Source organism: Chelonoidis abingdonii, chromosome 9 (genome assembly GCF_003597395.2).
Source record: "Chelonoidis abingdonii isolate Lonesome George chromosome 9, CheloAbing_2.0, whole genome shotgun sequence".
Classification (NCBI taxonomy): domain Eukaryota; kingdom Metazoa; phylum Chordata; order Testudines; family Testudinidae; genus Chelonoidis; species Chelonoidis abingdonii.
The window spans coordinates 29,753,503-29,779,266 of record NC_133777.1 but is presented as its reverse complement, the minus strand read 5'-3'; the positions used below and the strand labels follow the sequence as shown (position 1 = coordinate 29,779,266).

Below are 25,764 nucleotides of genomic sequence, written 5' to 3'. Positions count from 1 at the left end.
CCAGGTGTATATAGTATGAACAATCTGGTGTTAATACCTTCAGCTATAATAACCTTTAAATAGCACGTTGAAATAATATAAGAAAAATTTAAATCTAATCCTTTGGCAGTGCTTTTGCAAACATCTCACCAGTGATGCTGAAGTCTTTGTGATGTCATGTTGCAGAAACGATACTAGACTGGAAGGTTACTTCTTGATGTTGCATTATGGCTTCTTTGCCTTATTGCTGCTATTTGCTTGCTTGAAAGAGCTGAGATGAATGTGCCAAATTGGTATCTCAATTCAGAAAGATGTATGTTCTTGTCCTTCCATAGCCCCATTGAAGGTAGACGATGCACCTCTTTCAGGGGAGTGGCAGGATCCAAATATTAGCTGTTAGCAGACTTTCATTGGCTCAGCACCTTCATGGGATGACATTGGTAAAATCTTCAGCTCCTGAATATGCAGTCTGCTAATACATATGCAACAGCATTGTAAATCTTCAACTTCATTATCCTATTATTTTGTGTTTGTGGTGGGAAATTTCCAGTCTCTCTCTAAAGATGGGGTCTTAAGTCTTTCTTTTTAGTTCATCTTCTGAGATCTCTCTAATTCTATAAGGGTTTACTAAGAGATGAATTTCTGTTTCAGATAAGTCCAAACACTCCTCCTTTCTACATAAGTCTTTTACATTTAAAAGTCTTTTTAAACATAAGTGATTTTTAGAGTATTTAGACTCACATAGCTCTCAAAGCATTGTTTCTTCTTAACAATCCTTGGAGATGTGTTTCTTGTCTTTGATTTGTTAAGGAAATTAACTAATTTCCCAATTAGTATAGATACAAGAAACCACTGGAATATAAGGCATGTTAAATTAGTAACCAATTAGAACAATGTCATTTGATTCCATGTTGATACATAAAACATATCACTATTCACATAACAGTGGCATCAGAAAGCTAGTACATTAGATGCTTGCAACTGGATACAAAATATTAGTGAAGAAACACAGCAAAAGGAGCTTATGCCATCTTTAGCCTCTAAGGAACGAAGGTCTTCACCTTTAGTGGAAACACAGGGTTAGAAGTAACTAAAACATTTCCTAACTATACATGTTTTCCTTAGAGTAAAATGAATGAAGACTCTAGCGTGCCTGTAAAAGAAATAATTTTCAATAAGAATATTTCTAGAATTCTTGCTGTGGGTTTAAAACTGAGGTTTTTCCTCAGAAGGAAAAGAGAGAAGTGGGAGTTAGAGAGGCTCTTGGCTTAGCTTTTGTGGCCTGGATAAAGCAGATGCTACATGTCTCCTTGAAATCCTAGACCGGGGTGGCCTGAGAAGGAGCCAGAATTTACCAATGTACATTGCCAAGGAGCTACAGTAATACTTCAACAGCCCCCCATCAGCTCCCCCCTGCTCCCAGTGCCTCCCACCCACTGGCAACCCTGCCGATCAGCACCTCTCCCTCCCTTCTCGCGCCTCCCAATCAGCTATTTCATGGTGTGCAGGAGGCCACGGCGTGTGTGTGTGAGAGCAGAGGGGAGAAGTGAGAGGCTCATGGGAGGGCATAGGAAGGGGTGGAGTGGGGGCAGGGCCTGTGGAAGAGTCGGGTTCAGCAGTGAGCACCCCCTAGCACATTGGAAAGTTGGCACCTGTAGCTCCAGCCCCGGAATCGGTGCCTATACAAGGAGCCACAAATTAACTTCTGAAGAGCTGCATGTGGCTGTGGAGCCACAGACACCCCTGTCCTAGACAAAGAATAGCTTCATAGGAGGTGAGAGGAGGGGGTGGATGTTCTGCTCTTTGAGAAGACACTCCTTTTGGAAGTTTGTCTCTTTAAACAAGTGGTTCCCAAGATTGCAGTCTACAGTAGATTCACCCATAATTTGCAATTGAAAATTCCTACCAAACACACTATGCAAGACAAAAATCACAACAACAAATATTCAGATCTTTCTAGCATCACACACAAAAAATTATATAGAGTAAGTACTCAAGCAAAATAAAAATTGTCATGCTGTTCCAGCATCTGAAATTGCACCTGCAGGTGATAAGCACAGATTTATGAACAAGGAAGCAGTATTCTTGCTTGAAGCTTTTTGTACCTGTCCATTATTATAAGAGAGCAAGGATTTCCCAGGAATTTCTTTAATTAGCCTGAATATTTCACTTACTAAAATATGCAACCAAAACCATAAGCATGTGAGCTATTCTCCAAGCACCATGTGTACAAAGATAATTGGAAATATCTTCCCAAATTCAGCAAAGGCAGGTTTATAATAAGTTATAGGTTTATTTAATGTTAAGTTATTACAATAAAACAATTTTGCATCAATTTGCAGGTTAATCCCTCTCATGCTGTACTAATCCTTGTAGCAATACCGTCTTTCTTGGAGATGGTATGAAGATTCAGGGATTCCTGACCTTCTGTATTCCTCCATCTCTGGGCAAAAATGGCTCTTCTGTTTCATAGATACTTTCAGTGAGTGAGATCTGTCCACGTAGGTTTCACTCATCTGGTGAATACACATGAGGCTCTTTGGTTTAAAGTACAGACTTTGATATAAGGCCCCTAAATAGATATGGGGAAGCTAGACTGAGGTTAATGCGAGTCTTGGTGTAAAAAGCTACAGACAAAGCTACTGAAGCGTCCCTTGCTAGAAAATCAAAAGGAAGAAATTTGGAAATTGCCAAATTCCCAGTGAGCTAAATGTCATGTACTGGGTACCTCATAAAGAGGGACATCATTCATATAAATCTCAGATTTTTCAAAATCATGAATTAAAAAGGTTTCTTCTTCATCAGTTAGTGGGATGTCTGCCATAGTAAATATCATAGAGACAAGGTGGGTGAGGTATTATCTTTTATTGGACCAACTTCTGTAACTGGTTAAAAGATAAAAAAAACAGGGTAGGAAATTAAATGATCAGTTTTCAAGAATAGAGAGAGGTAAATAGTGGTGTACCCAGGTGCCAGTCCTATTCAGATGTGGAAAAAGGGTTAAACAGTGAGGTGGCAAAATTTGCAGATGATACAAAATTGTTCAAGATAGTTAAATCCCAGGCAGACTGCAAAGAGCTACAAAAGGATCTCTCAAACCTGGGTAAATGGGCAACAAAATGGCAGATGAAATTCAGTGTTGACAAATGCAAAGTAATTCATGCTGGAAAACATAATCTCAACTATGCATACAAAATGATGGGATCTAAATTGGCTGTTACCACTCAAGAAAGAGATGTTGGAGTCATAATGGATAGTTCTCTGAAAACATCCACTCGGTGTACAGTGGCAGCCAAAAAAGCAAATAAATGTTGGGAACCATTAAGAAAGGGATAGATAATAAGGCAGAAAATATCATATTGCCTCTATATAAATCCATGGTAAGCCCACATCTTGAATACTGTGTGCAGATGTGGTCGCCCCATCTGCAAAAAGATAGATTGAAACTAGGAAAGGGCAACAAAATGATTAGGAGTATGGAACGGCTACCATATGAGGCGAGATTAATAAAATTGGGACTTTTCAGCTTGAAAAAGAGACAAGAGGGAGATATGATAGTCATAAAATAGTACCAAATGGTATGAACGGATACGATAGTCATAAAATCATGACTGGTGTAGAGAAAGTAAATAAGGAAGTGTTATTTACTCCTCATAACACAAGAACTAGGGGTCACTAAATGAAATTAATAGGCAGCAGGTTTAAAAAAACAAAAGGAAGTATTTTTTCACACAACACATAGTCAATCTGTGGAACTCCTTGCTAGAGGATGTTAAGAGGGCCAAGACTATCACAGGGTTCAAAAACAAACTAGATAAGTTCATGGACAGGGATGGTGTCCCTAGCCTCTGTTTGTCAGGAGGTGGGAATGGGTGACGGGATGGATAACTTGATGATTACGTGTTCTGTTTGTTCCCTCTGGGGCACCTGGCATTCGCCACTATTGGAAGACTGGATGCTGGGCTAGATGGACCTTTGGTCTGACCCAGTATGGCCATTCTTATGTAGCTGAGAGAGGGAAGCTTTTTAGCCATCAAGATATTCCTGAAGAAGAGCTCTGTTTGGCTCGAAAGCTTCTCTCTCACCTACAGAAGTTGGTCCAATAAAAGGTATTACCTCACCCACCTTGTCTCTGCAATATCCAGGGACTGACATGGCTACAGCTACACTGCATGTAATAAATATCATGGCAGACAACAACTGTACCATGAGAAATGGCTTAAAAAATCCTCAGGACAGTCAGTCCAGCTTCTTTGTTAAAATCCTTAGTGCAGAATGAATTGACTCCATGTATGTTTGAATAAATGCACTATATATAGACCATCATCTTCAAGTAAATCAAGTACATAGTGGAGAATTGGAAGGCATGCTAAACACTCTTCACAAATTGCCAAAGGAACACTCTCGGAAGTAGTATAGCTGTGATATCTGAGATAGCTAGGAAAAGAATCATCTGAGTCACATGATCATGATACCCAGATGCTCACTTAGCAAAATGAATGAGCCCCAGAGGTGTTGAATGACAAATTTGGAACCAGAATGTTGTAAAATTCATACCATTTGGTACAGTATTTGATTATATCCATGCACATCCTTACGTAGTCTGTTTTGGAATTAATAATTGTACTCTTTAAATCCTGTTTACACAGAACAGACTCCATACATCCAGATATTGAGAAGTCTGCATTTACAGAACTAGACATCAGAAGTGGAAATGTAACACAAGTCAAAGAAAGACCAGCTCTTCTAATCAGCAGCACCAGCTGGACAGGTCTTGAATCAAATTGTTAATATTCCTTTATAATACCTTTACATTAAACAGTTGATAAAAATTAGAGCTGTACTTCCTTCCCCCATTCATAAGCTTTGCTCTGATATAGGGCATTACAAGCAGCAAAAACAAAGTTGTATACATTTCTTTGATTAACAGGAAGAATTTGCAGCTCAGCTGTATGGACTATCTCAGTGTCTATATATGAGGACCATAATCCGTTGAAATTTTTAGTTTAATTATGGAGTTATAAGGTAAATGTTGAGCTCCATGAATGATTAGAGAAACAAGTCCTACTATCATCTAACATTAGAAGTACATTAAATATGCATGCATGGTGCTCTGGAATGTCTCTAATAAGTTCAAATGTTTTGTCTTTCATTTCCCGATACATTTATTACATATTTATGCACTAAGATAATTATTTTGTTTATTAAAAGGTCTAAAGCTGGAACAAAATCTACTGTATCGCAGTTGAGAATGGAAGTGTGCATCTTCTTGAATTAGAATTAATTGGGGAATAATGTCTAATAAAATTGACAGTGAAATGTCATGCTTCTGAGATGCTGATTGGCTTTAGTATTTGTGTAAGTGTTGGAAAATTTTCCATTAAATGGAGCAAGTAGGAAAACTATGAGAGTTATAGGCTTTTGTTTATTACATTTATCGCACCTATCATAGTAAATGCACATTGTATATTTAGTCACTTCAGTGAAGATGAGGAAAGTCACAATTGGTATCTTTTCAAGAGACTAAGGCATTACAGCTGAAAATGCTATGAGTGTCACTAATAAACCTTTCTTTTTCAGAGGATGAAGATTTTTCTATTCTTTTAAAAGCTTTAGAAGGTAAGTATCAAGGAGTTTCCTTTGGCTATTTAAGGAGTCTTATTATGGATGTGTTCTAACAATTAAGAGCTTCTTCAAAAAACAGTGCCTTCATGTGCAAATGACAATTCAAATACATTTAAGGACCAGAGTAGTTTCTCAGTGTGGGAGAAAAAAAAAAAGCTTAAGATCATAGTGATATGCAGGATACAATTAAAACCTTTGTCGTTAGGAAGTATATTTCTAACCCCTTGATAAAGTGGGTTACAGCTTTACTTTGTACACATCATGTAGTGGCGTGGCCACTTACTGAGCTCTTTCTTGTGGCCAGGGGTGCCTTTGCAGTGCCTTTTGAATAATTTCTCCCTCAAAAGGTTCCTTACACAGACAGACCTGGGTTTAGTCACAGAAAATCATTCAGAGCCCCAAACTGAAGTCCCCTAAACAAACATTTCCTTTCTACTCCCAGGCCTCCTTGCTGGGAGAGCTTTTGTGCACTTTTCCTAGCTTGCCCAGGGTCTCTCCTGTTTTAGCAGGCTATTCCTAACCCTTCCTGGCTGGAGTCTTAGTCCCAAATCCCAGGACTCTGCTGGAGCCTCCCTGAGCACCTCCCCTTCAGTGCAGCCACTGCTGCCCTTTATTGGGAATTACCTGATGTAAGATTCAATGGGTGAGTGGTTAAGGGGCTTGACTACAGGTCTGAAGGTTGTGGGTTCAAATTGCACTTGATCTCCCACTGAAAGGCCATCTCCTGTTCACTCAGATGTAAAATGTTTGCTTGTTCCACCAGGTTAGGGCTGTCAAAGGCAGTTGGACATGATACTGGCCATATCACTCCCTTGTGTACCCTTGGCTGTGAAACTGACATACCTTAACCACATCAGCCCAATAAGCCATTGATTTGGGGGAACTTTGGCTCAGGTGGGGCTCATCCTGTAATCATTGTTGGCTTAGATCCAAGTTCTGCAGCTAATGAGGCAGATCACCCTGTTACACAACATGTACACATACACACACTGTTTCAAATACATATTGAAATGATTTCAAGAAAGATGGGAACCTGCATTAAGCAATTTGGGTAATCTATGTCTGGGTTTTTTAACTTAACAAGAAACAGCTATTAGTGGTCACAGGGTAATGTGGAGTTACTGTGGATTTTATGAACTGTACGTTTAAAAGCATAATGTCCATATAGTGTATTTAAATAGCATAGAAAAGGAAATATGTCAACATTCATATTTTTAAAAAAAGCTCTTACGAAATCAGCTTTAAATTTATTTTGGAAAAAGAAAAGTCTTGCTCCTTCTTTGAAATCCATGGGATTATCTGTATGGAGGGAGGAAAGCAGAATTTGGCCCAGCAGTGTTGTGGGTGGCAAACACCTTTGATTACACCTCATAGACTGTTTGCTTTAAGTATCAGGCATGTTTCAGAGAGGGCTAGGTGATTCCTTGTGAAAACAAAAAGAACAAGGAGTACTTTTGGCACTGTCGAGACTGACAAATTTATTTGGGCATAAGCTTTTGTGGACTAAAACCCACTTCATTGGATGCATGCAATGGAAAATACAATAGGAAGATTATATATATATATATATAATGTATACACACACAGAGAACGTGAAAAAATGGGTGTTGCCATACCAACTCTAATGAGACTAATCATAATGTGGCTTTTATCATCATAGGAGAAAAAAATCATTTTGTGTGATAATCAGGATGACCTAGTCCAAAACAGTACAAGAAGAGGTGATTACAGTAGTGGGAAATTAGCATGGGGAAATAGTTCTTACTATTGTGTATTAGGACTCACCATCCCATCAGTTTTCAAGCCTATTTAATGTGTCCAGTTTGCAAAAGATTCCATTTCTGCGTTTCTCTTGGGTCCTGTTTCTGGAAAAGATTTTTTTTTGTTGAGAACTGGGACTTTGGATCGGCCAGTGAGGATCCAGGGTAGGTTGAAGGTGTTCTCCGATGAATTTTTGCATTATAATTCTTGATGTGTGATTTTGTGTCCATTTTTTCTGGTAGGATACTGTCCTGTTTGCCCGTTACATGGCAGAGCATTGATGGCACATGATGGGGGGAAAGGGCATATATCAGCATGTAGCTGTGCAAGTACCGACCCTCTGATGTTGCTGAGCCGGCCCGGGGGGGGGAGGGCGGGCCGGCGGGGGGGAGGCGGGTGATTATGTCCATGATGCAGGTCCCTTGTGGCAGCTGGCAATGGGCTTGTTGAAAGGATAGGTTTCTGGGTTATGTTTCTTTTGTGTGTGCCTGTTGAGTTTTTGCTTCAGTTGGGACTGTGCTGTAGAGCAAGGATAGCCTGTCTTGCCAACTATGAGAGTGAGGATCACTCCTCAGGATAGTGTGATCCTTGTGATGCACTGGTTAGTTAATTGGGTGAATTGACGCTGTGGTGTAAATGTTACCTTTCTTTGTTGGGCCTGGTCCAGCGTAGGTGACGTCTGAGTTATTCTCTGGCTCTTCAATGTTTCTCACTTCAGCTGTGAAACTGAGTTTAAGACGCTTATAGAGATCTTGTACGTTAGTCTCTGGCTGAAGGATTAGAGCAAATGAGGTTGTATCTTCGAGCTTGGCTGTAGACACATGGTTGTGTATGTCATCTGGATGAAACTCAGCCTCCCCCCGGATCCAGTCCACACAAGAATCCATTCCTGGACACTACATGCTAATAAGCGATGTCACATCACACCCCCCTACACTGGGAACCTGACCGCTAACTTTACCTACATGCCTCCACTTTCATCCAGATCATTGATCTACACCACATCACACATCCATTGTCTACAGCCAAAGCTCTAAATAACAACCGCGTTTGCTCATTCCTCAGAGAACAAACACAATAAGATCCTTCTATCAGCGTTCTTAAACTATCACTACCCACCTGCTGAAAGGAAGAACATAGCCGCCTTAATTATTGTCTAGTTAAAATTGTTATGCACAAACCCTTTTCGTCTCTGTGTTATACATGTTCCACCGATTTCCACTTGCATGCCATTCCATGAAGTGGGTTTACGATGAGCTGTATGCCAAATAAATTTGTTAGCTCTAAGGTCAACAAGTACTGATGCTTGACTCGTTCTTTTGAGCTTGCTGATACACAACAGGTACCACTCTGATAGACTGTCCCTTGTGAAGAATTATTCACTTGCATTTATGGCGTTACAAGAGGCCCAAAATTAGAATCAAGCTCCCCAATGTGGAATTTCCCCGATTACTATTTCCTAAGGTTTTGTAGACTACTGGAAATAGAGTTCTCATTGATCCACTCAGAATTATTTTTAAATTAGGAGTTGCTAATAAACAAAATGACTTTATCTGTTCTGCAGATTATGAAGTATGTCAATGCATGAATCTCAGCTTCTTTTGTGTAGTCTGATAACAGTACACTTTTACGGGATAATTGTCTGATTCCCGTTCGTGCTATAGCTAGAGAGATAATTATTAACAACCCATATATTGACTCTTACACTGATATTTTTTTTTATTGTCTTCTCTTAAGTAAGGAAAAATAAATGAAATATTTTGCACTAATTTGCCGACCAACTGGTTCTTCTCACGAGTGCTTGCTCATCTCATTCCAAGTAGGTTGCACGCGCACGTGCGTTCGTGAGAAGAATTTTCCTAGCACACCGCGGGTCGGCAGGCCGCCCCCTGCGAGGCGCCTTTGCGCACTATATATCCCGCCACCCGCCGCTCCTCAGTTCCTTCTACGCCGTGTCGTCGTTGGAACCCGTGGAGTGCCGGCGACTGACTCACATCCAGCGTTTCACCCGTCTACAAGTTCTATAGTTAGTTAGTGTTTTGGGTAGTTTGTTAAAGTTAATATTATAGTATAGTTGTAAACTAGTGTATATAAGTCTAGGCTGAGTATTACTCCCCCTTCTGTTTACTTTCCCTCTCTTCCTCCTTTTCATCGCGCTCGGCCCAGTCAATCCCGGCTTCTCCCGCTTCAGCAGTGCTCGCCTGTCGTCGGCCCGATGCCAACGGCAGACCCCACGGACGTTGCCTCAAGTGCCTGGGGAACCACATCTGACGGAGAATCCGCATCTGCAAGTCCCTTTCAAACACGCGGGACAAAAAAGGAGCGGGACTCCCGTTTAAGCAGCTCCTTAATGGAGCCGCCTGACGTCCGGCATTCCGCGCACCGACCGCACCGCACGAAACCACCCTCTACGGCACGGGACAAGCTCGTACGCATAGCACCGCGCACAAAGTCCTCGTCGAGGCGCCAGCCGCGGCGCTCGCTCACCTCGCGACAGAAACGAAGCTCCTCGGTGGCGCCCCGGAACCGCATCCGAGCCAGGAAACCGTGCCGGCAACGCACCACTATTGCCCGCACCGTGCTTCCGTACTCGACTCCGGCCGGCAATAGGCCGTCGAGTCCGTGCTTGATAGCTCCCCCACGTCCGTGGTCAGAGCTCACGATCCGACTACGCCAGAAACCTTTCACGACGGCGGACCTGATCGCTCACCTGAGCCTTCCCACTCCTCAGCCCCCGCACGCTCGCGCTGCCTCTATGCAAAAGCCAGCGAGCTCCAACCTCCATCTCTCGTATCACTGGATAGGCTGCCGTCCCATCGAAGATCTCGCACCGATCCCGCTCACGCCATGTCGCCATCCCGACGCGCTCGCGAGTCCCGGCCGATCCTACTCTCGGCGCCGGTTGCGTACTCGCGGAGGAACGTCAGTCCCGATCTACAGACCTACCTCACACGTCGCTCTGGCTCTCGGCACCGCATTCCGACAAGTCCATCATTACCGCGGCGAACCCGATCCCTCGACCTCCCGGCACGCGCTGTCGTAGTCCCGGTCCCATCTCGGCACGGTTCGACTCGGCACCGGCCCCCAGCACGACCGTCACTCGACAACCAGTCTACGATGTCTGCCCCGCCTTGCCTTCCAGACACCTTTCCGGCTCTCGTGACAGACACGCTGCTCTATGGCTGTGGGCAAGATCCGGACCAGCCAGCAGTGTCCTTCTGGACTCCTGGGCGTACCAATCAAGCCAAGCATCCTTTCCCGCGCGAGAATCTCTGGTGAGCTCGATGCCAAGGCCACCTCAGCAGTTCCTCCTCCGGCAACGATGTTGCCTTGATGTCACAGACCCAGAGCACCCCCAACCGGCCATGCTCTGGAATACAACAACCTCAGGGGACGCCCCCTGGTCCCCGGCTTTCCTCCTCCTTCCTGCCCCAGATGAGGCGTGCGCACTTCGACCTCTGCCCGCCCCTATGACTTCAGCCCTCATCAGATTTGCTCCCGCAGAGGTGGCTTGAGCATTAATCTACCAACGGATGTGCCGAAAGTGGAGGATCCCGCTAGTGACATTCCTCTCATTCATGCACCAACGATGGTCGCTTGCCCTTCATCACGAACTATTCAGCCAAAGCGGAGATCAGATATTTGGGCAGGCACCAGCATCGATCCCTCCGACGGCCAAGAGCGTGGAGAGAAAGTACATGTACCCTCAAGGTACGACTTACCTGTACACCCTCCTCTCATGCTCTCTGCGTCTATTTGAATGCAGAAGGAGTCCTGCCACCACCCCCGCCCCAAAATCGCTGGCTACGTAATGGACCTCTGGCCGTAAGATATACTCGCTGGGGTCTCAGGCCCCCCCCCCCCCCCTGTACGTGTTCGCAACCAAAGCCTCAGCAGATATATTTTCATACCTGGCAGACCATGACAAGTTTACTGAACTGTCCCGTAGACTCCCGCCCTGAGTTCAAAAGTCTCGTTGAAGGGGCAAGAGATCTCAAGGACAGCCTTCAGGCTTCGCTCGACGCCGCAGACTCAGCAGCTAGAACAACATCGCGTTCGCTTACCCATGAGACGGTTCTCGTTGCCAGTTGTCCGGCTTACCTCCGGAGCTGCAGCAGTACGCATACAAGACCTCCCTTTTGAAGGCAGGGCCTCTTCTCACGAAAGACGGACCGGCAAGGCTGCAAAGCCTTAAAGATAACCGCATCAATATGCCGCTTCCCTGGCATGCACACACCGCAGTACCACGCGGAGTCCTTTTCGACACAACCTCGCGCCTTATCCCCCCCACCCCGCCAAACTCAAACAGACGGCGGGGTACGGTGACACGACGCCAGTCGCGTTCCAAGGCAAACAACGGGGGTGGGGCGGGGGGATACGCCAAACCACCGCGGACCGAACGCAAACTTTTGAAGTGCGCCATATAGAGGCACCAGTCCTTCCCGGACTCCTCTTCTTTTTTCAACACGCCTTTTTCCCTCCTCCCGTCAGTGGACGCCGGTAACCTCAGACCAATGGTCTTCGCCGGGGAGTTTGTACCATCTCCAGTTATATTCGCCTCCACCCTCCCACCCACCCTCCCGTCTTTATCTCTATTCTTCGGGCAGAGTCCTATCGCTTCTCGAATCGAAGCGATATAACGATGTGCTACGACCTCAAGTCCGAGGGTTTTCACTCCCGCTATTTTTTAATCCCCAAGTCGAAAAGGAGGTCTCCGTTCTTCTCTCTCTTGCGGACTCACGCCTCGTAATGGAATTCACATTCCGCACTGTATCCTTGTCATCATCTTCCTTGGATCCGGAAGACTGTCCTCTCTCGACATGAAGACGCGTTACTTTCATGTTTCGATGTGTTCTCTCTCAAACCTTCTCCTGTCTTTCTGGTGCGGGAACTCGGGGGCACTTCAATTCACGTCCTACATTGGCCGTGTCCTCTGCCCCACGTGTTTCACGAAATTATGGCATAGTGGCCGCTTGCCTCCGTCGCCAGAATATGTCTTCCCTTACTGGACGAGGCGTTCGCCGTCACTCCGTAGTCGCGCGCACTGAAATCATTCAGGGACTTTCTCGAATCTCTAGGCGCTCCTGAATAAATTCGACAAGTCCATCCTCGTACCATCCCAGAGGATAGAATTCATCGCCGTCTTGGACTCTTTGGCCGCGGCCTCGCTCCACCCAGCCGTTTCCAGCACTACTCACGTATCATAACGCCTGCGAGCTCCCCGCCTCGCCAGGCTCTTCTCAGCCTCTTAGCCACATGCGGCGTGTACTTTGTACCAAGATATGCAAACTCCGCCTGCCCCACTGCAGATATGGTTAGCTTCGGATTACCTCCACGCAGGGACAGCATGAACGTTGTCACACTCACAAAACTCCCACACTCTCCGATGGTGGCGAAATCCCGCCCTGTGTGTGCATTTTGGTACCGTTTCACCCCAGCACGTCCATTTCACTTAACAACGACGCATCCTTCTGGCTGGGACTCACATGGGGTCTCTCGAACACAGGCCTCTGTCCTCTCGGGAGCTGTCGCTGCACATAACATCAGGGAGCGAGCCGTTCCGCTCGCCTGCCTGGCTTTCTTTTCCTCACCGCGAGCCTTTGTTTGTGCTCACGACAACACCACCGCCGATGCACTATATAAACAAGCAGGTGGACGCCTCTCTCCCTTGTCAGGAGCGATCACGCTGTGGTTATTACCCACGCATCGATCTGGAAGCTTTTCTCAGGAGCCAGAACGTGTTGCAGACCGGCTCGCAGTCTTCTAGCCACATGTCTCTTCGTCGAATAGTCCATCTCTTTCACGGTGGATTCCCCGAATCGACCTCTTCGCGTCCCCACCAACGGAAGTGCACACTTCTCTGCCTCTTCCCGTCATGACCGCGCTCTCTGTCGACGCAGTCTCCTGCCTGTCGCCGCACTTTCCTCTATGCCTTCCCGCCGTTCCCTTGGTGCACATCCTCGTAACTACGCAGGGACAAGCCCGTACTAAATCTCACTCCCCAGCTGCCTCGCAACACTGTACCCCACGCTGTTGCACTGTCATAGGCCAGTCCGGTTCCTCCTGCCGGTCATCACGACTTATATCAACAAGACTCTATCTTCTATTCTATTCTCTTTACTCCGGTGCCTCCACCTGACTCGTGCTCCCCCCTTCCCCCCCCTTTCCCCTCCGTGCCCCCCCCCCCATGGCTGCTGAGCTCTGCAGAGGCGCTGTCCACCCCAGTGCCAGCAAGTCTCTGGGAGTACGAAACCTGTCAACCAGGCAACCTACCTCGCAAAATGTAAGATGTTTTCCTGCTGTTCAATCACGAGAGACTGTCACCAGCTCAGTTCCCTCCAAGTGCTACTGGAATATCTATGGCCACCTTAAACAAAGCCTCTGTGCTCTCATCCCTCCGCGTCCACTAGCCCATTCTCCTTCCATCCAGAGAGAGCGTCTTCCTGCCCTCTCACCCATGTCCGAGGTCACTCAAGGGCCTGGAGGCCTTATCCCTAGTCCGCTATCCCGCCCCGTGCCTGTCTGATCTCTCTATATATATCTCCTCGTCGAGACCCTTTAACTGCTCTCTCCCTTACCATATCGTGGAGGGGCTTCCTTGTGCCATTACAATTCGGCCGACAGTCTCAGAGCTCGCGCTCTGGTCGCGCACCATACCAGATTAATTCCTTAAAGACTAAGTGCAACTCCGTCCGCTCCGCCTTCTGCCAAGGGTGTCCCCCATTCCACCTAAACCAGGACAGTTCCTTCCAGTGTTTACCCAAACCTCATGCGCGTCTCGCAGAGACAGAGCTTGCATTCACTCGATGTCGTCGCGCTGCGTTTTACATTGATCTTATCTCTCTATATCTCCAAACTATTCGTTTGCAGTCGCAGACAGGTTGAAGGTCACCCTGTCTCATCGCAACATATCTCCTGGGTACGCCGCATCAAAAACATGCTGCCTTGGCAACACTTCTCGCAGGGGAGTTACCTCATTCACGAGAGCGCAAGCGTCCTCGATGCTTCCTCGCCCGTGGTGCCTATAACAAAGACATATGTCGTGCAGCCACTGGTCGCAGTGCACATACTTTTTCCTGCCCAACGCCTTGGATGCAGCAAGTCCGGACGATGCGGCTCTGGGCTGTTCTGTCTGTATTCAATCACTCCAATCTCACCCCACCCCTAGTAAGCTTGGATTGCACCTACATTGGATGAATGATGAGCAAGCTACTCGAAGAAGAAAAGACGGTTAGCTCTTTTAGAGCTGTTTTCTTCAGTGTGTTGCTCATATTCATTCCACTCCCCCTCCTTCCCCACTTCGAGAGCGCAGAAGGAACTGAGGCAGCGGCCGGGCGGCAGGCATATTACGTGCCCAAGCGCCATCGCCAGGGCGCCTGCTTCCGAGCCGCCGGTGGTTGTTAGTGGAAAATTCTTCCCGACAACGTGCACGTGGCGCGCGCACACCTACTTGGAATGAATATGAGCAACACATCTCGAAGAACAACAGTTACAAAGGTGAGTAACCGTCTTTTAGAGCAAAAAGCAAACCAATGGTGGCATGTTGGGCATTTTAAAGTAAAAGATATGCCCCAGCATACAAATCTTGCCATTTTATTGTACTCTGTAATTCCTTTGGATGTATTTTCAGAATCTGAATAGTGAAGAAATGCTGGTAAAACATCTTAAAATGTGGTTTAAATGGTATTTGAGCTATTGCTAAGTAGGGAGTAATTTGGCTAGTACTTGGAAAGGAGACCTACCTGTTGAATTTGAGGATTTTGCAAAATGATATAGATGGTTCAACAAGTGGTATTCTTTCCTCCTAGTATTAAACTAATAACTTAGCATGATGCTAAAAGGGCACTGTACTGCTGGAGGGTGCCATCTTTCAGTTGATTTGTATCCAGTAACATTGTATCTATGATATAGCATTATATCTCATGATTGCCCTCAGAAGACCCAGTCGGATTCACTGTCACCATGCTAGGCCCTGTATGAACATTGATGAATGATGCAGCCCCTTCTTCTAGTACCTTACAATCTAGGAAGACAAATGAGATTTGCTCTATATCCCAGACTTTAATGTGCAGACAAAACCCCACTTTGGGTGTTCACAGCAAAAACACTAATATATATATATTGTGTTTGTTTTCCATTTAAAAGGTAAAGGGCCTCTAAAAAAGCACTACAACAGACTGATAGACAAAATGCACTTTAAACACATCCAGATCTGTACACCGTGGCTAGAAGCTGAGGATTACCCTGTTCTACTTGGTAAATAATGGATTATTGCAGTTGCTGAAAAAGCTTTAAAGACTCAAGAACAATGTGTGAGGCGTAAGCAAAGGCTATGGATAGCTGTTGATAATTTTGGGCAGGGATGTCATGGTATTTATCGGAAATGGTTTTTACCAGGTAAAATTATGGTTTTTAGCGCCTTGGGAAAAACGAGTTAGTTCCAGTTTAAGGCATTTTCTATTTTTAAAACTGTTTAGTTAATGACACCACTTTAAACTTAGTTTTAGTTACATATTCCAACTGTGGTTATGTAAGGGCAGTAGTTTTGTAGATTAATGTAGGGTTGTACAAATACAAAGTAAAAGTAAAATAAGCATAATATTAATATATGTAATTGTAATGCAGTACTGAACATTGGCATGTCTACATTTTGGCTTGATATTTTCTCAAGGAAGTTATGCATGTTATGACTCATTTCAGTTTTCAGTATTACATAAACAAAAGTTGAAAACATTTGATTATATGAAAACAACAGTACAGAGTTGTAGACTTGAAGCATTAAGCAGTCAGAAGCATTCAGAATTGCAGACCAATGGGCCAGGTCCATTTGGCCATGCAGCATCCTGTAGCTGAAGATCAGCTTTGATGTAGTGGATAGGCCAAGCCTATTCCTTGGCTTTGAATGAATGTATCCAAAGTTTGCAAAGTTCATTCTATATTTGCTGAGCTTGCTGGACCCTGATGCAATTATCCTTCCCAGTTTCCCGGTTTAAACTTGGTTTAAGTTTGTATTTACCAGTGCCCTGGCCTAAACTAGTTTTTCCTGGGAAATTGCCAGCCCTGATTTTGGATGCTAGATATACGAATACCACAGTAAAATTAAATTGCTTGTTAAGAACAAAATATATAACTGTAGCTTGTGCCTTTTGTTATGCCTGAGAAATTGTTTAATTTTTGAAACTGTACTGTTTAACCTCCTATTTTGGGAATTAGGTGTAGAATTCCATCTTAAAGGTTTGCCAACAGCTCTCTGTTTAAAAATCCTCTGTTTGCTGCCTTCTGTTCTTCTAGGTAGGCTAAAATATAATGGGTTGGTCTCTGTTCAATGTATTCTCACGTTCTGTTCAGCAAATAACATTGGAGAGTTTCTAGCTGTGCTGTTGAAGTTAACTGGTGAGATTAGGAAATAGAACGTTCATACTCCTGTAGCATTTTAGAGAAATGAAGCTCAATAAAAGCTATGTAAGGATAAAATACTGGTAAAATACAAGTTCTGCCTAATTTCAGCCCCTCAGGTCAAGCACTGTCAATTTATTTGGCTTGTATGTCTGTGGTGGTTTGTAAGTAATGAATATTCATCGCTGTAAACTTAGATTCTGTAAATTATCCCTGTATTGTAAAGGCATTTGGATTGGAAGAGTCCTTTAGTGAGTCATTTCGCCCATCCCCTGAATTGTGGCAGGATTGATTTAATTATTTCTTTACTATTTCAAATAGATAAGGGTAGATTAAGTGTATAATATCTGTTAGTTTTTTAATTTCTCTTCTCCCTTTATTTTAATATGAGTTAGTTATGTTTCTAAATCTCAGCTACTCTGAAAAATAAAAAAGTTATATATATGGCTTTTACTTACTGACATTCTGACATAAATGATGTTTCAAGTAGTTATGTTCTAATGGCACCAAAGAAGATATCAAGTTACATCAAAAATTGTTAATGTTTACAGAATTGTGTGTTTAGACAATAATCTTTAGAATTAATCACTTTCAAAATAAACGTTTGAAAAAGTCAGTTTTGTTTCTTTTATCATTTGTAGGCTCAGCAGATCTGGGTGTCTGTCTCCACAAATCATCTAGTGGTTTGGATCTGCCTATGAAGGTGGTGGATATGTTTGGCTGTTGTTTACCTGTATGTGCGGTACATTTCCAGTGGTAAGAGCTTGCTTACTTTGACATAGCTTAAAATGACTAAGACAGATATTTTAAAACAAATATATAGTGTGCTATAAAATCAAAATATAACAATTTCTGCTGATATTGAATTGATTCCTAGTTACGCCACAGTAATATGTTTGCTTTAATTTGATAAAGGTAAATAAAATTATTAAAACTAACTTATGACTTCTAGAGGTCATTTTAAAAATTAACACTTTTTTTGTCTGTGTCCTAACCAGAATGCCTTAAAAACAACCACATGTAATCCCAGTTGGAAATTGTACTCTTCTTCATATCCTGTTTTAAACTACTGGATTTGTTCCGATATACTATTTGAGAGATGTTTTATTTTAATCTGGGATTGTCTAAATCTCAGTGATGGATGAAGTGATTACTGTGTCGATAGTTTATAAAGTACTTGTAATCCTTTGGGAGAAGTATGGCTTTCATAAAGATACTTTGCTGTAGTGTTGGTGGTGACAGCAGCACAGAATACTCTGTGATAGCTTTGTTCATGACTGTAATATATAATGAAGACTCTTTTTTTTCTTTTTGTGTGTGATCTTTTAATAGGATCAGTTTAATCGGCCCGTAAAATACACTAGCTTTCAGTATCGTCTTGGTATCTTCAGGTGAAAAATGCACATTTCAAATTTTAAAAAGTTCCACTTTAAAAAAAATAAAAATAAAAAATCCTTGAAGAAAATCGCTGCACTATGTTATAGACTGCTGTTATTTAATCTATCCTGCTTCCTGGGCCAATTCAGAGGAGAATCAAATCTGCTGTAATTTAGCCATTTTTCCTGCCATCTTGGTGTGTAATGTATAACTTAGACTCTTGTGCAGCTATCAAGTTACAATGTGTAATTTTACACATCACCTGCAAATTTGACTTACTGAGTCTAAAGAAGTCCAAGTTGGTGTAATTTGTATGCTATAGGGGTAGAACATGCTAAAATGTAAATCAGCAAATAGGAGGATGCAAATTAAAGTAAATCACCCTTACTGTAAATCATACTCTAGTATGTAAGCTACATGTTGGTAAATGTGTATGTCCAGTGCAATGTAAGGGAGACTCAGAAAGTGTAATTGAACCTATTATATGTGAAGGGGATGAAAGATGATGTATATTATTCTGTCTTAGGTTCCCTTGGATTCATTTAGACTCCATGACTGTGAAAGACCTGTCTTTCAGAAGGATTACATACAATAAAGTACTGCAGACTGGTCATTGTGCAAATGAATGGCTTCAGTTACAATGGAATAAAGTACTGCAGACTGGTCATTGTGCAAATGAATGGCTTCAGTTACAATGGGCTAACAAAGCGTAGACTCGTAGACTTTAAGGTCAGAAGGGACCATTATGATGGTCTAGTCTGACCTGCACAACGCAGGCCACAGAATCTCACTCACCCACTCCTGTAAAGTCCTCAGATCATGGTTTAAAGACTTCAGGATGTAGAGAATCCTTCAGCAAGTGACCCATGCCCCACGCTACAGACCCGTACCCCACGTAAACCCCCAGGGCCTCTGCCAATCAGCTAAACCCTGAGCATGTGGGCAGGACTCATCAGCCAGACACCCAGGAAAGAATTCTCTGTAGTAACTCAGATCCCATCCCATCATAGGCCATTGGGCATATTTACTGCTAATAGTCAAAGATCAATTAATTACCAAAATTAGGCTGTCCCATCATACCATCCTCTCCATAAACTTGTCAAAATTAGTCTTGAAACCAGATTATGTCTTTTGCCCCCACTGCTCCCCTTGGAAGGTTGTTTCAGAACTTCACTCCTCTGATGGTTAGAAAAGTTCGTCTAATTTCAAGTCTAAACTTCCTGATGGCCAGTTTATATTGATTTGTACTTGTGTCCACATTGGTACTGAGCTTAAATAGTTCCTCTCCCTCCCCTGGTATTTATCCATCTGATATAGTTAGAAAGAGCAATCATATCTCCCCTCAGTTTTGCTCCTCTTTCCACTGGGTACAGCTTCCCTTCCATCTGGGAATGCTCCAGCGCCTGCTATCCCAGTCTTGTCCTGCAAGGCTCAACCACTGCACACCTCGCAGTTCTGTTTCAGGGCTTGTCTTCACTATGGCGGGTAAGTCGATCTAAGTTATGCTACTCCAGCTATGTGAATAATGTAGCTGGAGTCAACATAGCTTAGGTGGAGTTTTCCGAGTGTCTTCCTTGTGCTGTGTCGACGGGAGATGCTCTCCTCTTGATTTACCTTAATCTTCTTGGGGAGCTGGGGTACCAGGGTCGACCAGAAAGCGCTCTGCCATCAATTTAGCGGGTCTTCATTAGACCCACTACATCAACCCCCATAGCATTGATTGCAGCAGCATCGATCTCCCCATAGTGAAGACCAGGCCTCACACTTCTTGTGGCAGATTCTAGCAACATACACCCCTGAGAAGCTCTAGCAGGCTTCTCCACAATCTGCAGCCAGCAGGGAAGGCTGCTTTGCTGGTAGCATGGAACGTGGGCTGCACTGCTTGGATTCCTCCTTGCACTGTTCTCACTTCTCCTGCTTCTGTTACAAACCCCACTCTTTCTGCACAATAATGGCAGGGATCACAAACTTGTACGTTATTCTATGCTGGCAGACGAAATAACATGTCGCCACTGTATCCTTTTTATTCTTTCCCAAGAGTAGGACTTTCTCAGTACAGTTTACGAATGCAGTTTGTATAGCAGCAGTTCTGGACAGACTTATGCCTAGAAAGGAGGACTGATCTGTTTCAATCATTGGCAGCTTATATTCCAGTGCAAGAAATGGAATTTATAAGAGATCCAGGATCTTAACAACACGGGGCTTGTAACAGAGTTTACAAACCTCATATTGAGCATAGGTAGAAGAGAGAGGAGAGTCTTCCCTGCTCACAGGCAACCAGACTGACCACATCGCAGCACAGTTGCCAGAACCACCATCATAGATGCATGTACCCAATGATGGGACCAATAAGGAAAACAAGCCCAGCTATAATGGATGGAGAACAGAGAGATAGGGAGGCAGAAAGGCCTGGGATAGTGGAGGGGTAACAGCCCGTGTCATGCTGCTTCTAAGAAACTAACAAGAGAAGACTGCAAGTCCTGGAGTTTAAGGGCTGATTGACTCATTTTAGGTTAAGTTGATGGACTGGGCTGATCTGATTTGAATAGAGGGAGACCAATTAGGAGAAAGCTGGGAGCTGTAGAGAGACTGTCCCTCGAGTATTTGATAGAGCTACAGTACATAAACAATCTCTGCAAGTATTTAAGTGGAGAAACCTTTTATGTTCTCACATTTTTTTTCACTGGTTCTGTTCACAGTTTACATGAACTTGTGAAACATGATGAAAATGGCTTGATATTTAGGGATTCAAGTGAACTTGCAGAACAGCTGAAGGTAAAGATATTAGAGGCTCAAGTCATTTTTGTTTCCTTTTTCTTTATGGTTAATGGAAAGGTACTGCTTTTGCACGTTTGGAATGAGTAGATTATAGATCTAGTTGTCATGTTTTTCTCTGTCTTCTCTCATTGTTTACTTTTGGGCAGTGATGCTTTTTGTTTGTTTGTTTTTATGTAGTGTTAGTCAACATTGAATAATATTGAGTATTAATAATTATGCTTTGTGGATTTAACTTTAAAATATGCATTGTAAGAGGATTTTCCTGCCTATAGTTATAGATTTTATTGGCCACATCTGTTTATGTATGAATTTAAAGCAAGAAAGTACATTTTAGATATTTTATCATCTTGCAATACCTAGAGGTCTAGAAGGAAGAGTCCACTTTACTACTCCTCTGTTAATAATCTGCCCATTAAAGTTGGGAGGGGCAGGAGACGCTTGAAGTGTGATATTTAACTTCTTCTGTGTTGTTTCTTTAACCTTGCAGATGCTCTTATTGGAATTTCCTACAGGTGAAAGTAAACTTAACATGTTCAGAAGAAATCTTCGGGCATCCAAGCAGCTGCGGTGGGATGAGAGCTGGGAACAAACTGTGCTTCCTGTGTTTAGGAACAATTAATGATTTCCAAAAAATGGACAAAAGAATTTGCACATATGATTTTCACATTCCCAAGTTTGGTTATACATGATGGAAATGGTGACTAAAACCTTTGTATTTGGTCTTCGACAAGTGTTTTTTAAATCTCTCCATCCTGAAACAACCTTTGCAACACACACTTTGATCTGTGATTTGAACAGTTGGATGAATAATTCGGTATGGTTTGAGATTTGTTTACAGCTGAACTTGTACTTCACATTATGTAAAGATAGAGGAAGGACATGGTCCCTGCCTGAAGGAACTTAAATTTCACAATCTATCCGGACCTTTAATCTACCTCTAGCACTTGGAATGAATGGTTCGGACAGTGACATCCCTTAGGGGAGGATCTATTAATGAAGATTCTCTATGTCCTAGTAAGGAAGCGAGGATGGAAGATGATAAAATACAGGTAGGATCTGATGAGAAACAGTCAAATGAAAAAAAAGTCCCCTTCAATAACATCATATAATAGCAGACAGCTAAAAAATGACAATTTTTTAAAGTGCTTATATACCAGTGCTAAAAGTCTAAATAATAAGATGGGTGAACTAGAGTGCCTGTTTTAAATGAGGATATTGATATAATAGGTATCACAGAAACTTGATAGAATGAGGCTAGTCAATGGGACACAGTAATACCATGATACAAAATATATCAGGACAGAACAGGTGGTGTTGGTTGGGGAGTGGCACTATATGTGAAAGAGGGCACAGAATCAAATGAAGTAAAAATCCTAAGTGAACCAAACGGTACCATAGAATCTCTACAGATAGTATTTCCATGCTCTAATAATGAGAATATAGCGGTAGGGATATATTACCGACCACCTGACCAGGATGGTGAAAATGACTGTGAAATGCTCAGGGAGATTAGAGAAGCTATTAAAATAAAAAACTCAATAATAATAATAATAATAATGGTGGATTTCAACTATCCTGAAATTGACTGGGTACATGTCACCTCAGGACAGGATGCAGAGAGAAAGTTTCTTGACACCTTAAATTACTGCTTAGAGCAGCTAGTCCTAGAACCTACAAGAGGAGAGGGAATTCTAGATTTAGTCCGAAGTGGAGCACAGGATCTGGTCCAAGAGGTGAATATAGCTGGACTGCTTGGCAATAGTGACCATGATTTAATTAAATGTAACAGCATTGTGGCGAGGAAAACACCACAGTGGCCCAAAACTGTAGCATTTAATTTCAGAGAGGGGAACTACACAAAAAGGAGGAAGTTAAACTATTTAAAAGGGCAACAAAAATTATTAGGGATATGGAATGGCTGTCATGTGAGGAGAGATTAATAAGACTGGGACTTTTCAGCTTGGAAAAGAGATGACTAAGGAGAGGGGGTATGATAGAAGTCTATAAAATAAACTCCTTGCCAGAGGATGTTGTGTAGGCCAAGTCTATAAAAGGGTTCAAAAGAGAACTGGATAAGTTCATGGATGACAGGTCCATCAGTGGCCATTAGCCTGGATGAAGTGGGATAGTGTCTCTAGCCTCTGTTTGCCAGAAGGTGGGAATAGGCTCATAGACTTCTGTTTGTTCCCTTTGGGGCACTTGGCATGGGGCACTGCTGGAAGACAGGATACGGGGCTAGATGGACCTTTGGTCTGACCTTTGGCTGCTGTTATACAAGGGGGAAGAATTCAGGCTGCTTTAGGAATCCTAACCTCAGAATTTTCTGACTTTTGCCATTTCAGTTTTAAACACAAAGGTTGCTTCCCTGTGGATTTTTACATACATATGGTATAATGGTTAAATTTTCTGTCACTGGAATGAACGCTTTGCTTGCACTGAGTAATTACAGGCGGCTCTTCCACATAAATGGGAGGCACTCTTCATTTTGAACAAGAATACTAACATTCTGTTTTAAATGTAACTTTAAAATAACTTATGTTCTTGGCTGTTCTTCCCCAGGTAAATGTTGAGTATCCCCTTTTATATCTTTATGGTGGCAGAACCACTGAAGCCTGTCGCTCTGGCTGTGCTTGCATAATATCCATCTTGCTGTTTGTAGGGTACATAGTGCCAGACCAGCTTTCTGGATGTTAACTCTCTGCAACGTATCTTCATTGTTGGTATGATCACTCATGCATGGTCATGGTGTTCACATGCTGTTTATTATGTTATTGTTGTTAAAAAACAGGGACTAAATAGTTGTGCCATAATGCCCCATCACCGGCGTATCTAGGTGTACATACACCTCGGCCCTGCTTCACTTTTTGCTTTGCTCTCATTTCCACACTTCTGCACCCCCCAGAAGTGCCCCCACCTTGCCCCAAGTCTCCAGATGGCATACAACCACCTAGAAAGCAGATAGCATTCTAAGGCTAGTGCCCAGTGGTGACTGCTGAGATGTGAGGGAGGAAAGGAGAAACTAGATCTTTTAAGGGATAAGTCAAAACAAATGCATAGCATCCAGTAAAGATCTTGATGTGTCTGACTCAAAGCAAAGCACCCAGCACCAACCCAGCATGTCCTGTGGAGCCTCCACTGCATATAACTTTTGAGCCTTAGGGCCTGATCCAATGCCCAGTGAAGTCAATGGGAGGCATTTCTAGAGATGACTTGGGGCTTGTCTACACTGGCACTTCACAGCGCTGCAACTTTCTCACTCGGGTGTGAAGAAACACACCCTGAGTTTCAGTGCTGTAAACTGCCAGTGTAGACAGTGCATCAGCGCTTGTCGCCAGCCTCCAAGTGCTGGTAGCTATTCTCCTCGTGGAAGCGGTTTTTTTGTAGTGCTGGGAGAGCTCTCTCCCACTGCTGGTGAAGACATGCCCTTGATTAGTTTTTAAGTACCTTCAGGGGCAAAAATACTGGGTTGCTAAAGGAGTTTGTAGTCTAGCGGAGAAGAACCAAGTAGCATAGCAAGAACCAGTGGATGGAAGCTGAAACCAAAAAAATTCACGTTAGAAACAAAGCACAATTTTTTAACAACGAGGATGATTAACCATTGGAACCAAGTACCCAAGGAAGTGGTGGATTTTCCATCTCTTGCTATCTTCAGATCAGACTGCGTGCCTTTTTGGAAGATGTACTTTAGTCAGACACAAGTTATTGGGCTTAGTTCAGGGGTGACTGGGTGCAGTTCTATGACTTGCGTTATACACATCAGCCTAGATCTAATGGTGTCTGGGGCTTAAAAAAAATCTATGAATGAATTTTCAACTACTGTACTTGAGTGGTCTGTGGCCTGGTTCCTGAAGATGAATATTGATGTAGTTGATGGGGAAGAAGGAAAAAGTCAGAGATGGTATTTATGGAATTGAACAAGATAAAAATGACTTACCTCCGTCTTCTCCCTCCTGTAAGTGAAACAGCCCTGCAGCTAGCAGAGTCCCCATCGAAAACTGATTCCAGTGAATGGATGGAGCATTTGAGTCAATAAAGCGAAAGTGTCATTGAAGACCCAGTATATGCAAAGTGTCATTGAAGACCCAGTATATGCAACTTAAAACCCAAATTTTGCCTATAGTGATTGGAATATCCTGTTTTCTCTGATGTAAAAATGAAATAGGTTAAGCCCTGTGATAGGGTGGTCCATTCAGTGCAAGGATGGTGCCTTCTCCTGGCCACTCTGGAGATGACCTCATGAGGTCAACGCCCCTTCCCAGGGTTGCACACTGTTATTCCATCTTTCTCTCTCAGCTCTGCAGCCCCTCTTCTCTCACTCCCAGAACTCTTGTCCTCTTTGTGACTTGGCCCTCTGGCCAGGTCACCAAATGGTTTTCTCTTCCAGATTTGGAAAGTCTCTTCCCACAAACAGGCTCAGGCACTCTTCCTGTTGGTGTTGTGGTGTGTGTGTTTAGCTAGCTAGCTACATATACTGGCAGTGTCCTGAAGAAATGTGGAAGATTACAGAATCTGGGTGGAGTTCATTTAAAATACTTCATTTTAAAAAGAAAAAAGCATTGAGGGTTAAATGTTCCTTCATACCATTCATGTCCTCTTTTTTTCAGTGTTTTCTTTTTGAGAGAATGTAGTGGTGAAAGATTCCAGATGGGGATTTCCAATAGAAGATCCCAGAATGACAGGCAACAGCAAAGCTGATTTTAAATTTGGGAGTGAGAGAGCTTGAAGATAAGTGTTTACTTCCCCACTAAGTGATATGTTTTATCCCCTTTTATGCCCTTCCTGGATTCAACTTTCCATCTGTGCATATCATCTTAAGTTTTGATCAAGGAGTGTAAATAGCTTTCTGAG

The 25,764-nt window shown here is 43.2% G+C and overlaps 2 protein-coding genes across 3 annotated transcripts in view; both read left to right on the top strand.

Moving 5' to 3' along the window:
• ALG1 (ALG1 chitobiosyldiphosphodolichol beta-mannosyltransferase) overlaps positions 1-23,712 on the top strand; it is a 34,047-nt gene extending 10,335 nt beyond the window's left edge. Inside the window, 10 exon segments of the mRNA XM_032770702.2 lie at positions 4,629-4,750; positions 5,560-5,598; positions 8,930-8,941; positions 9,038-9,040; positions 12,746-12,786; positions 14,242-14,245; positions 15,511-15,621; positions 17,403-17,517; positions 20,838-20,913; positions 21,404-23,712. Coding sequence (XP_032626593.2) covers positions 4,629-4,750; positions 5,560-5,598; positions 8,930-8,941; positions 9,038-9,040; positions 12,746-12,786; positions 14,242-14,245; positions 15,511-15,621; positions 17,403-17,517; positions 20,838-20,913; positions 21,404-21,535 — 655 coding nt within the window. The 3' untranslated portion in view covers positions 21,536-23,712.
• The window catches only part of SEC14L5 (SEC14 like lipid binding 5), a 982,653-nt gene that overhangs the window by 120,367 nt on the left and 836,522 nt on the right, over positions 1-25,764 (top strand). The window lies entirely within an intron of this gene.